This window comes from Macrotis lagotis, chromosome 5 (assembly GCF_037893015.1).
Source record: "Macrotis lagotis isolate mMagLag1 chromosome 5, bilby.v1.9.chrom.fasta, whole genome shotgun sequence".
NCBI classification, from domain to species: Eukaryota; Metazoa; Chordata; class Mammalia; order Peramelemorphia; family Peramelidae; genus Macrotis; species Macrotis lagotis.
In genome coordinates this window covers 167,460,237-167,475,113 of record NC_133662.1, presented here as the reverse complement: position 1 = coordinate 167,475,113, position 14,877 = coordinate 167,460,237, and the positions used below count along the sequence as shown (strand labels likewise).

At 31.6% G+C, this 14,877-nt stretch overlaps 1 protein-coding gene across 1 annotated transcript in view; it reads right to left on the bottom strand.

Moving 5' to 3' along the window:
* Positions 1–3,105: 3,105 nt before the first annotated feature.
* Positions 3,106–14,877, bottom strand: part of MYCT1 (MYC target 1) — a 34,538-nt gene continuing 22,766 nt past the window's right edge. The window contains exon 2 of the mRNA XM_074187859.1: positions 3,106–3,675. Coding sequence (XP_074043960.1) covers positions 3,170–3,675 — 506 coding nt within the window. The 3' untranslated portion in view covers positions 3,106–3,169. The remainder of the gene's footprint in view (positions 3,676–14,877) is intronic.

Here is a 14,877-nt window from a genome sequence, read left to right as displayed (position 1 = left end):
TATAGGAGTATTTCCTAATGATAACACTTTTTTTCCCCAGGGCGTTTATATTTTTTGTACCTGTGTATATTCCCCATTCCAGTCAAACTGGCCAATTTAATCTTATGTGCATATACTATGCTACCTATCATCTCCATGCCTTTGTACAGATCAGCCTTCATACTTGTACTCCTCAACTCCATTACTTCCTTTCCAAAATTTAATTCAAGTACTTCTTCTTCCATGAGTCCTTTCCTGATCTTCCTTTTTTCTCTGTTTTTACCCCTTGAAATTATTTTGTATGTACTTTTTTTTTACTTATCTGCATGCATGTTATATCTTTACACTTGAATTCAAGCTCCACAAGGGCAAGGATTTTTTTCATTTTTGCTTTTGTGCTCCTAGTTCCTAGGACAGTGCTTTGCTAGGACAATTTACACTTACATGTGGTGACTTTTTTTTTCAAATTTTCTCATTTGGTTAATGTTCATTCATTTGGTATACAATTTACCTGCAAAATAGCAAAGCAAGCAGTTCAAATTAAATTAATTGTTTTTTAATCAGAAAAAAGTCATTTGGAATCATAAAAACAGACTAATCAATTGAGGGTTTAAATTATTTTCATTTTTCAAACACATATGTAACTAAAATAGCTATAAAAGATATAATTATCTATATTTATCACTCTCAGTACTATCTTTAGATTGAAATGTCTAGACTGCATATAGGGCAATCAGATGGTGCTGTGTATGGAGTCAGGAACTCTCCCTGAGTTCAAATCCAGTCTCAAACATCCACTAGCCTTGTGATTTTGGGCAAGTCAATTAATTTAATTATATCAATAATTATGTCAATTATGCCTGCCTTCTGATTTTTTAAAAATGGAAATTTCAATATAGCTGTTACTTAATAATTTCTAAAAAGTAGTATAACAATTACATTTGTTATGAACTAAAGCTGAAATTAATTTTAGTCAAATATTTATCCAAGAATAAAAGCTTATAAAAAACCAAAGTTTTTTTTGAGAATACTTTTTTTGAGTGTATTGAGAAGTATTGGTGGAAGGAAGAGTCATTAGTTGACTATCAGTTTCCACAGGTAATCTCAAATTTTTGTCTCCCAACACACACAAATACACAAACACACACACACACATTCTGTAGTTTCTATTACCTTTACAAAATACTTATTTAATGACTGCTATGATCATTTTTTAAGCATTCTGTCTGACAAGTTGTTAAAGGCATAAGAAGATTTTAGTTTTTATTTTCTTAATAGTCTTTTATTTCCAGTGTAAATTTCAGATTAAGAAAAGTATTTCTCATACAAGAAAAAAATAAACTTTTTACAAATGTAAAGCTTTCTTAAAAAGCAGGCTTATGTTGAAAATAAAAGCTCTGTCTTTTAAAAAATCCTCATTCAAAAGTAATTGTATCAATTCAATTATCACAGGGTTTTCTAAAAGAATATAGCACTCAATGGTATGTATCTGAAAGGTAGCATAGCATAAATAACTCTAAGGAATAGAAAAGCAAAAAAGAAATTTAATTAAAACTATCAAGAAGATCATAAGTAGAATTTCAGAATGAATTTTAAAAATTAAACTTTAGCCCTATATTTAACTATGCCATTGGTACCACTCACTGACTTTTAGAAATAAAATGAAGATCATTCCTCAACAAAATGTGCAAAATTTTATTCAGAAAATAAGCTGCACTTTCAATATAACTGATCCTAACAATGGTTTTCATTTATATTAATTGAACCCATTGCCTGACAAAGGTCACAGCATCAGCATAAAATTGGATCAATTATTATTTTCTAGCATCTGGAGGGGTGTTCTTTAAGAGAATGACAGCCCATAAAAACAGGTCCTTAAATTGCAAAGATCCATGTACCTTACTTGTCATTCAATATAATTTATCATTAAGTAAAAAAAAATCATAGGAAATTTTTCAACAGCCATTAATATTGATAAATTAGGAATTGGTTTCTTTGGAACAAAACCTTATCTTTATTTTTATAAAGGATAGGATTCTTCTCTAATTATTATACTTCAATTGAAAAAGAAAACGATGATTGAAATATATATATATATATTTTTTCCTGAAATACAAATTAGCTTTAAACCATAGAATAGGAAAAAAAACCTTGTCCTTTAATGCCATATAGTTTTATTGTAAAATTCTTTACTTAGTTTTTTTTCAGAGATAATAATTGCTAAGAAAAAAATGGAAGATAGTGATAACAATTCAAGTTCTAACATCCTAACAATAAATCAAGGACAGCTGGTAAAATAGTGGAGAGAGAGACTTTGCCTGGAATCAGAAATATCTAAGTATAAATTTGGTCTCACAAATTTACTAGCTGTGTGATCCTGGGCAAGTCACTTATTCTCAATTTCCTTATTTATAAAGTGGGGATAATAATAGCACCTACCTCTAAGGGTTGTTGCGAGGATCAAATGTTATAATATTTGTAAAATGTGCCTATCCCAGTGCTGGTAAAATAGTAGCACAATATCAAAGCTAGTGCCCATCCATCTGTGTATGAAATCTCCACGGTGATTTTATTGACATGAATAATCTTGAATGAGGAAAAACCTATAATAAAGTATCTCTGGAAACGAAAAAGTCCTATACTCTTTCTGATAATTGTTTCCCTAAGGTATCTTTTACAGGTCAGTGCAAATCAGTATCTTTTTGTTACGATTTATAGACCACCAAATGATTTTAAAGTGTTTTAAGAGATCATTTGATATCAAAATAGAGGTTTTTCAAAAACTCAAGTTTTCATCATATACTGCATAGGGATTTAAATTAAGTTAAATACCCATGAAGCATGGGTATTTAAACAGTTTTTCCATAATTAACATAAGAAAAAGCAGGATATGAAAATACAGATTCATCAGTTATGTTTAAAAAAACACACTAAAGGAGGTATACAATATTTCACCATCCCTCTATTCAAAAAGCCTTATAATATAAGAATACAAAATAACAAAGCAAATAGTATAACATAAAGTTTTGGGGCACATAGACTTTTTGGGTACAAACTAAATGTAGTGTATCTATTTCCAACATTGCCAGCATAATACAGTCCTAGGGATTCTCTAGTCATCTTATATACTTATCCCCTCCTCAAAATTTATTTAATTTATTTATGAAAAAGAGCACAGATAATCTTCTGTTCAAGAATCTGGAAATGCCTTTATAATAGACTCGTAAGCTGGGGGAGGAGTTTGGGTTGAAAGTCCAATACGAAGACTATTATTAGACCAATGAAAGTCAGGACGGCCTAAACTGTGTGTGGTATTGATGAGTGGAGAAGTATTGGTGGAAGGAAGAGTCATTAGTTGACTATCAGTTTCCACAGGTAATGGAGGACATTGTAAGAAAGGGTGGAAAGTAGAGGCTCGGAAACTTGATTTTCTAGGAAAAGAGTTGCCTTGCTCCAGGGAAGCTTGCCGTTGGAAGGTGAGGCTGGCTAAGCTGAGGTTGCTGCGACGTTCACAGCCACTGTGTCGGTAAAATCCAGTCCTGTTGTGGGAATAAGGTCTGGAACGACGATTTGAACTCCATCGGGAGATGGGGGCACTGGCTCTTCGTCTGGACAGACAAACAAGCACTGCCCAGATGATCCCTCCAATGACAAGCCCAATAGCCATGGATACAGTGAAGGACATTATAAGATCATCTAAAAGAAAGAAAGCAAAATTTCAGCTAAAGAAAACAACAAAATACAAGACTGCATATTATTCAAATGAATTTGAGAATTCATTATTCAATATTAAATTAGAGAACTGGGAAAATTTAGTAAATAATGAACAAAGAAGTTCCAAGTATTAAAAGAAGATAATGCATAATATAGTTTTTAATAGACCTCAATATATTATTGCTTGAATTATTTTGGTGATCTGAAAGAACTTAAAAGTAGACATTTCTCACAAGAATACAATAAATTTTAGAGGCTTTTCAAAGGATTTAGTTGCAAGAGTCAAAGGATTTTCTTTGTAAAATAATCCCCAAATAGACCAAATTGGAGGAGGTATATGGGGGATGTAGAAATGATTTATTCAGGAATACTTTCTTGCACTAGATACCAGAAGTATACAACTTCTAGTTGAAGAGGGTATTTCCACAGTAATAAATTTACAAAGATTGTCATTAAAATCTTGCCTGAAATACTTCAGTTCAGTGGGATTTTTTTCTTTGCTTGTTTTTTACCTCACTGGGATTATGTATTCTTGACATGTCTCAATTAATTGTGTGACTATAAAAATATCTTCTGTTATTGAAAATGATCTACCTAAGACTTTCTCTTCCTTTTTTTATCATCTTAGCTAGGATACCCTGAGATGTATATATTCCATTCTCATAAATATTTTTAAGAGATTACCAAAATGAATTGGTAATTGCTAATGTCTTACTGGTCACTTTTTAATGGTAACTGTATCTATCACCTGGGATTTTTCCCCATTATTTTGGAAACTACACATTTTTTAGACAGCTTGAAAAGTGAGATAAAAATGCCTTTAAAGACTTCTTTGAGGTGAGTTCCAGGTGTATTTTCAAGCTCATCTTAAGTGCATAGCAGATTCTCAGGTGGTAGAAGACAACTAATTTTGATCCATTAAGGAAGAGAATAAATCATCCATACAATCATTCATCTGTTTGTTCATTAATTGTTTTGGTTATTTGTTCATTTCTTCTGGATTTGTAATTTCATTGGTATTGGTAGTAGATATATAGAAATAGTCCCCATGGCCTAGAGTCAGGAAGACTTAAGTTCAAATTTGGTCTGAGATACTTACTATGTGACCCTGGGGGAAGTCACTTATCCCTGTTTACCTCAGTTTCCTCATATATAAAGAAAACCCCAAATGGGGTCACAGAGAGTTGGAAATGACTAAACAACAACAGCAACAAATATAGAAAACTCCTACTTATACAGATATGCAGAACAGAAACTCTTCTATAACTTATGTCCTTAGAAAGTTGTCTGTAGCACTAAGAAGCTGTGTACCTTGCCTTTGGCTGCACACCCATTAAGTATCAGAGGCAAGATATGAAGGCAGGTTTTCTTTATAACAGTTAATCAGTTTTTAAGCAGAACTCAGCATGGATCTTCTAGAGATTTATTCTTGTATTATTTAGGTCTTTCTTTTTCATATATATATATGATAAATATAAATTTATCAATATAATGTATATAAATATATCAAATATAAATATACGTTTCATATATAAAATATATTTATATATGACCTATGATTTAATTGATTTAGGAAATTCACAGAAATTAAATTCCTTTCTACCAAAATAATGTCTTAAGAAATATTAGTCTTAAGAAAGTTGCTTGAGGCACTGAAAGATATAATGATTTGGGTCACAGTCATACAAATTTTGAATCATAAATAGGACTTGGAATCAAGTCTTTGTAACTCTGAAGTGGATTCTGATTTACTATAGGATGCTACCTCAGTGGTTTGCTAGTCAAAGAAAAAAATTCTAATGAATTACAACCAATGGCTATTTAATGAGCACCTTCAAATTACAAGAGACTATGCTAATTTTTGTGAAAGTCAAGAAGTTATTTTTATATATCTAAAAGCATACACTTGTTCATATTACAGGATTGTCAGAAAGGATGAAGTAAATTGAATCATTAAAAATATATATATTTTTAAATCCATGTGCTGCAAATTGCATGTGTTTTAGTTTTTTTCAATGTATTGATCAGTATGTTTATTTTATCCTCTTTTTTGTCTTTATTATGAGATGATTTGGGAGGGGAAGGGTGGTGATTCTGGGAATAGCTATGATAGTGTAAAAACAGAAGATATCAATAAAAACTCATTTAAATTTTTTAAAAAATTGTAATGTTTTAAATAACCCGCCTCTCCCTCCATCACCCATAGAAAAAAAGGCTAACCTTTGATCTTTCAGTCAAACATTGAAAATTCCTTCATAAAAGAATAAAGAAAAGGGAATAAAAAATATTTAAACATTAGAAAAAATTGATTCTAAGAATAATCTAAAAATTTCATTATTGTTTATTAAAAATGAAATTTAGTTAAAAATAGTCTAATGTATTATTTAATAGAAAATAGCCTACATATGATACAGAATCAATGTCACATAGAAAAATTGCTCTAGGTTTGAGTTTCAACAGGTGCACTTGTTAAGAGTTAGTAACTAACTAATATTTTTGAATATTATCCCTTTATAATACCTCCCAATGAAATTGTTAAAAATATAGAACTTACTAAGCAAAAAGAAGAATTTTTAAATTGTGCTTTTATTGTTATCTTAAAGACAAGAAAATCTAAAATACAAACATGTCTGGATATATTTGATTTCAGATGCTTTGCAAAGAATTATGACATGGTTTCAGGAATAAAAATTGGGAGACATCTCCCTCTAGTGGACAAAAGATATTTGCTATCTATATTCAAAAATGGCTAATTTTGAGGATTTTTAAATATTAAGTTTTTCTTTTTACTTAGTTTAAATTTCCCCTCTTCTAGAATTTACCAGGAAAACTAATAGTTAGGGGATCAACTGAAGAGAGTACTGGAACTGAAATCAAAGAAATTAAACTTGAGTTATAATCTGGCCTCCAACTGAGCAAGTCACTTTATCCTGTTCTCCTCAGTTCTGTATCTGTAAAATGAGCTGAAGAAGGAAACAGAAAGCCTCTCCAAGTCTTGCAGCAGAGAAAATCCAAATGAATACATGAAGAATTGGACCTAACAGGACAGATGCCAACAAAATAATAATTCTCAATATTCAGAAAACTCATCGATTTACAGTGCTTTCTAAATCATCAAAGATTATATTCAGCATTGTTTTATTGTTCTGTAATATGTTACCAGCCTTTGAATAAATGGAATAAACCTCATAGTCAATAAAATGGGCAAGAAAAGCACCTCTGTAGTTTAATCTAAAAAATGACAGAATGATATCTGTTTGAATCCAAGGCAATTTATCAATATCACAGTTACACAATTCTATGCTCTAACCACTGACTGAAGAGGCCCAAGATAAATAGTTCTATAAAGACCTACAATATCTTCTAGAAACAACACCCCTCCCCCAAAATAGATGCCACATTCTTCATAGTGCAGTGGAATGCTAAAATAGAAAATTAAAAGATAATCAGAATAACAGAAAAGTTTGACTTGGGAATATAAAATTAAGCAGGGCAGAGCTCATAGAGTTTTTGTCAAGATAACTCGCTAGACATAGCACTCTTTTTTTTAACAACTCAATAGATAATGCCTTTGGGGCATCAATAGATGGTCAATATAGAAATCAGACTGATTTTATATTTTGCTATCAAAGGTGGAAAAGTTCTTTAAAGTCAATTAAAACAAGAACTGGAATTGGCTGTGGCTCAGATTATGAACTTCTAATTGCAAGATTCAGACTTAAATTGTAGAAAGTAGAGAAAACCATCAGAATATATAGGTATAGGAGTGGCTAGGTGGCACAGTGCATAAAGCACCGGCCCTGGAGTCAGGAGTACCTGAGTTCAAATTCGATCTCAGACACTTAATAATTACCTAGCTGTGTGGCCTTGGGCAAGCCACTTAACCCTATTTGCCTTGAAAAAAAACCCTAAAAAAAACAAACAAAAAGAATATATAGGTATAACCTAAATAATACTCCTTATGAATATGATATTGAAGTGACTAATTGGTTTAAGAGATTGGATTTGATAATCTGAAGAACTATGGAAACAGATTTATAATACTGGACAAGAATGAGCAACAAAAAATAACCCAAAGAAAAAGAAGAGCAAGAAAGTAAAAAAGTTTGATAAGGCTTTACAAAGAGCTGAGGAAAGAAGGAAAGCAAAAGAGAAAGAGAAAGCTATAGCCAATCGAATGTAGGATTCCAGAGAATAGTGAAGAGAGATAAGATTTTCTTAAATGAGCAATGTGATTAAGTAGAAGAAAGTAATAGCATGGGAAATACAAGAGATCTTGTCAAGAAAATTAGAGTTAGCAAGGATTGATTTCTTGAAAAAATGGGCATGATAAAAGATAAAAATGACAGGGACCTAATAAACATAGAAGAGATTAAGAAAACGTGACCAAAAAAAAAAAAGAACCATACAAGAAAGATCTTAACATCATCAATAAGTGTACACAATTGTGTGATTAGTGACCCAGTCAGACATCTTGGAAAATGACTGTCAAGTGGTCCTAAGGAAGCATAGTTAATAGTAAAGCTAGTAGAGGTAATGAAATTCCAGCTGAACTATTAAAAACTATTAAAAATGATTATATTTCTTAAGTGCTGCACTTAATATTTCAGATAATTTGGAACAGTCAGTATAGATCACTGGACTAAAAAAGATAAGTTTGTATCCCAATCCCCCCCAAAAAAGGAAAATGCCAAGGAATGTTCAAATTACTGAACAATGGTGCTCTTTTCACACACCAACAAGATTATATTTAAGATTCTGTAAGCTAAGTCCAGCAATATGTGTAGTGAGAATTATCAGAGGAGTAGGTTGGTTTTCAGAGATGTAAAGGAACTAGAAAAGCAATTGCCAACACTCACTGGATTAGGGAGAAAGTAAGGGAGTTCCAGAAAAATCACTACTTCGGCCTTATTAACTATACTAAAACCTTTGACTGCATGGATCAGAAGAAAATATGACATGTCCTTAAAGATATAGGAGTAGTAGATCATCTTACTTGTCTTCTAAGGAACCATTATTTAAGTCAAGGAATGTCATTTAGAGCCAAACATGGAGCAATTCATTAATTTAAGATTGGAAAGGGGGTATGCTGGAACTGAATATTATTGCCTTATTTATTTAACTTAGATGCAGAGCACATCATATGAAATGCCAGATTGGATGAATCAAATACCAGAATAAAAATTTCCAGGAGAAAAAACAACAATTTCAGATACGCAGAAGATAACTCTCTGATGTGGTGAAATGAAGAGAATTAAGAAGTCTCTTGATGAGGATGAAAGAGGAGAGTGTGGAAGTGGACTTGAAACTTAATAAAAAGATCTAAGATCTTGGTAAATGATCCCATCATTTCTTGGCAAATTGAGAGAGAAGAAATGGAAACAGAGTCAGATTTTACATTCTTAGGCTCAAAGATCACTGCAGAACATGACTGCAGTCATGAAATTTAAACAAAATTCGTACTCCTTGGAAGGAAAGCTGTGGCACAACTGGACAATATACTAAAAAACAGAGATATCACTTTGCTGACAAAGGACTTTATAGTCAAAACAATTATTTTCTAGTAGCAATATTTGGCTGTGAGAGTTGGACTATCAAGAAAGCTTAGTGCCATAGTGTCAATGCTTTTGAATGCAGTGCTAAAAACTTTTGAGAGTTCCTTGAACAGCTTCCTAGCCGCCCCATTTTTAATACAAGTAGGTAACTATGAGTTTGAAACATTTCAAATAATCACTTTCTCATTTATTAACAGATTTTCCTGAATTGTTCTTTCTTTTTAATCTTTTTTTTAAATAAGGACTCTATGAGTGAGAAAATGAGAAGAAATGCAGTGGGAAGTATAGGTAATATAATCATAGAAGAAATCCAAAACAACTTAATATTTAAAGAAAATAGTGAATGCCCAATAAACATTTATTGAATCTAATTTTGTTATGATTTCTTAAAACACACATGTAATTTTTTTGATGAATCTATGACTTCACGGATATAGAAAAGCCTTTTAAAAGAACTCCTTTTACCTTTTATACATCTACTCTGTAATTTATAATTTTAAAGTGTTATCTGGGGCTCTGAAGGGCCAAGGACCATGAAGACAGTTTGCATTCAAAGATGAGAGTTTAACCCAAATCATCTTAATTCTTAGTCTACTGAGTCTCTCAACTATATACCTGCCATCAAGAATAACACTCTGGGGCGGCTAGGTGGCACAGTGGATAAAGCACCGGCCCTGGAGTCTGGAGTACCTGGGTTCAAATCTCAGACACTTAATAATTACCTAGCTGTGTGGCCCTGGGCAAGCCACTTAACCTCGTTTGCCTTGTAAAAAAAAAAAAAAAAAAAAGAACAACACTCTATATGGTAGTTTGTATAATCTAAAAAGAATGAATGTAGTGGACTGTATAAATTTCCAACATTTGATTAGAGAACCTTGTGTTATTATAGCTCTTTATTTCTCAAAGGGAAATTCTGTTCTGACATCATTCAAATTGGTATTGGGATTTAAGTTTAATGGAGCATTTGTTTCTGTAAATTGTTGACTCATCAACAATGGTCTTGATTCATCAAGACCTTAAGGATTGATGGGTGACTCAGCAACTTTAATCATGGAAAAGCTTCAGGTATTTTTAGTTACATTGGAATATAGCATCCTCAGAGAAAAACTACAGAAATGTTGAATATAAATACAAGCATTTCAAATGAACTGATCATATCTGACAAATCATTTTACTTCCAATGGTAGTCAATGAAAACAATATTCTGGTATGCTGAGCATGTTATTTCCTTGTTTATTCCTGCCCTATGGAAGGAATTCTGGCTCATATCCTCCTAGGATATGATTAGCTAACTGTCCATGCCAGAGAAACATAAAGAAATTGAGATAAGATAGAAATAAAAAAAAGTGACTTTTGGGAAAAAAATGTATTATACTGGAGAGGAAATGTGCAGATGGTACTTTTTCTCAGGAAAGCTTGTAATTATTAAATAAGACAATGTAGTCAGGCCAACATTATTATGAATTTGAGTTAATATTTTTCCTCAAGTAAACTAATCTTAGAGGTCCTGGATAAAATATTTGACTATGAATTCATGAAATTTCTTTTTCATTCATTCATAGAGACTTTTGTACTTATTAGGTGCTTAAATATTTATTGGATGGAATTCACCATACACACACATAAATCTATCAGTTTATCTATTTAGAGATATATATCCATATTTGACTAAGATTAACTAAGAGATGAACAATTTCCTAAAGACAGAATGGAAATACTGCAGCTATCATTTTTCCCTCTAAAATTATTTCTAGCTTATACTCTTTTTTTTTACATAGAAAATCTGCAAGGGCTTTGTTTTGGCTTTCTTTTTATCCTTTGAACTAGTACAGTGTCTGGTACTGAACAGACACTTTATAAATGCTTGTCAATACCACTTAAATAATTTAATAGCATAAACCACAAAATATTGTAACAGCATAATGAATAGGAGGTAAGACTATAAAATGACTATTTTTAAACAAGCCTATCAAAATGTATATTAGCAATGGCAGAGTGAAGAGAGCATATAGTCAGTGATCTTAAAAAAATGGGAGAAGTGTAGAGATTGGTTAATGTACTGCTTTTCCAAAAAAGGGAATTAGTTAGGTTCTCAAACTATATTCTAATGATCTAGAAAATCTTTTGTAGTTCAGTTGTTTTAGTAATATCTGAATCTTCGTGGCACCATTTGTGGTTTTCTTGACAAAAGCTAATGGAATGGTTTGCTGTTTTCTTCTCCAGCTCATTTTACAGATGATGAACTGACACAAATAAGGTTAAGTGATTTGCCCAGGGTCAGAGAATTTAGTAAGTGTCTGAGGTCAGATTTGAACTCAGGAAAATGAGTCTTCCTGATTTCAGACCAGACACTCTATCCACAGTGCCCCTTATCCCTGGAAAAAACAAAAAAACAAAAACTTTAGAATGCACTCTTAAAAATGGATGATCTATTGATACTTGGAAAAGGAAATGGTTATTGCAATGAGCTAATAAGTGCTTATCAGGAAAAAAATCATGTCATGCTAGCCTCACTTCCTTTTTTTGATAGGATTACTAAATGAGTAGTTCAGAAAAATATGGTAATTCTGGATTCCAGTTGAGTATCAACAAAGTTTTTTTTAATGATGTTTCTATAAGTAAGAAAGAGAGATGAGGACAAAATAATATAAATAGCTAAATTTAGAAACTGGCTAACAATCAGAGTATTGATTACTTGATAGATTTTAATCACTGAATAAGGTCTCAAGCAAAATAAACACTGCAGAGTTTTGCTCTTGCTCTTGTATTGTACAGCATTTATATCAGTGATTTACATGAAAACATTACTTGGAATAATAAATATGAAGATGATACAAATATGAGGTAGAGAATTACTAGGTGATTGAATGATTCAATTATGTCCAAAAACATAAAGATAGTCTGGTTCAAAAATGAAATTTGACTAAAGATGGTAAGATGAATTTCTTGTTTTATAAAAATAACTTCATAAATAACTTGCACAGTCGTAAAAGTGTTAGGAAAATTACTTAAGTCTGATGATGGATACATTGAGGCTTCAGGTATCAAAAAAATTTTATTCAGTATTTCACAGTATGAAATCATTCTCATTAATAGAGAAAACAGAAGCAAAATACAAATTCAGAAGTTCTGATGTCTTTACCTGATTATTTTATATCTTCCTTTCTTTTTTTTAAGCTTTTAGAGGAAATTGGAGTTTAGTGTCTTGCCCAGCATCACATATCTAACAAATGTCTGAGGCCAAATTTAAACTCTAGTCTTGTTTTTTTTTTATTCACTGCACCACCCAGTTTCCCCCAGTGGTTATGTTTCTATTGTTTCTTCAAACCTACAAAGATAACTATTTTGAAAAGCAACAAAATGTGCAAATATATATATATATATGTATGTATATATATGTATATTATATATATTGTATATATATATATATATATACATATATATATATATATATATCCCATGTTGCTTTAAAGAATTCTCAGTATTTTATAATCACAATTCAGGTATCAAGCACTTATTAATGTTACAGAATGTCAGTTGAAGGAAGCTCAGATGTTTTCTAGTTCAACCTAAACTTAAACATGAATATTTTCTATAACCCAAAAAGTGGCTATTATTCTTTTACTTGAAAGTCTTGATGTTGGGAAACTTTCCAAGGCAGCCAACTGCCTTTCAATATTTTTCATTGTGGGGAAGTTCATTTCCTTAAAAAAGTCAAAATTGACCACTTTGTAACTTTTGCTCATTTCTCCTAATTCTTCCCTTTAGTGTTTACCTGAACAATTCAATAATATTTTTTTTCCAAATGATAATCCTTCAAATATTTGAAGATAGTTATATTTCATTCCCCATCTCCATCTTCTTCATTTTCTTCTGAACCTAATGTTATATAAGTGACCTCACCAGGGAAAAGAGCAGGAGAACTACTATATACCTCATTTTTGAATATTTTTGGGATGACAATGAGGTTAGGTGACTTGCCCAAGGTCACACAACTAGGTAATTATTAAATGTCTGAGGATGGATTTGAGCTCAAGTCTTACTAAGGTTGACACAGTTTATAAGTGTTAAAAATTGCATTTAGGCTATTGGTGATTCCCTGTTGTAACTAATTTGCAGAGACCATCCTAAAATAATTGCAACTAATATATAACAATTGAGGATGAACTAGTAAAAAAAAATTATGAGGAGTTTGTAAATAACCTCAGAATCAGTATTTATGCTGATAGCTGGTGACTTCACTGCAAATGTAGAAAATGTGAGAATAAGTATGGCACATGTAGAAAGAATGTGAGAAGCCAACAACCTAAGTATTTCACAGAAATCTCATACCTATACAGTTTGAACACTGATTTTTTTTTAAAAAAAAGGTAGACAATAGACATGTAAGCTCCAAATAATACCAATAAAAATGTCATAGATTATATTTTAGCAGGCAGAAAAAAACATCTTATTATGGATGTAGGAGTTAAATCTGAGTCAGATGTGTGTGCGTCAGACCATTGACTCATCAGAGTTAAGAGTAAAATTAGTTTAAATTTTTTTAAAAGGTGGAAATATGAGAAAAAGATATGACATAGAAGTGAAATGACAGATCTAAATCATTTAAACAGGTAATTAATTACTCAAAGTCACTTTACTGCTAGGCATACGCCCCAAGGTTATTGACAAAAAGAAAGGGCTCATATTCTCCAAAATATTTAAAGCTGTACTTTTTGGTGATGATAAACTGGAACAAAGAAGATGCTTATCAACTGGAAAATAGCCTAAAAATTGTTATATTTGAATGCAATGGAATACTCTAGTATTATAAGAAACAAGCAAGAGAAACAAGGAAACACATAAATGGACATGAAATGAAACAAACAGAACTAGGGAGACAATATACACAATGCCTGCAATAGCATTAAAGGATAGAACAACAGAAAACAATCAAAGTGAATGTTATAGAATTAGAAAGGAAAAACTTGACCTCAGAGAAAGTATGAGAAGACATCTCTCTCCAATTCATTATAAAGGCTAAAGTTCATGAGCATATATTTGTAGTTTTTCTGAAGTCTGTACAGATTCTGAAATCTATAGATTTTTCACTTTTGATTTGTTTTATTTTTTCTTATTTCTTATTTTTCTTCCTTTGAAAAAATTCTTTGTAATAAGAATTTATACTTTGGAAAGGAAGAATAGGAGAGATATGTGGATAGGACTAGCCCTTTGAAGAGCAAATTTACAGATGGCATATTATTAAGGTTTTTTTTAATTATACAGATTTTATTTTGACACAATTTTTCCCCTAATCTTACTTCCCACCCCCCGACCCCCCAACTGAAGGCAATTGGCCAGTATACATTGATCCAAATCTTATTTATAAGGAAGAAACATAAAATATAAGAGATAGCAAGATCAGACAATAAGATATCAGTTTTTTTTTTCCTAAATTAAAGGTAATAGTCCTTGGTCTTTGTTCAAACTCCACAGTTTTTTCTCTGTATACAGATGGTACTCTCCAATGCAGACAGCCCCAAATTGTCCCTGACTGCTGCATTGATGGAATGAGGAAGTCCATCAAGGTTGATCATCGCCTCCATGTTGCTGTTATGGTGTGCAATGCATTTCTGGTTCTGCTCATCTC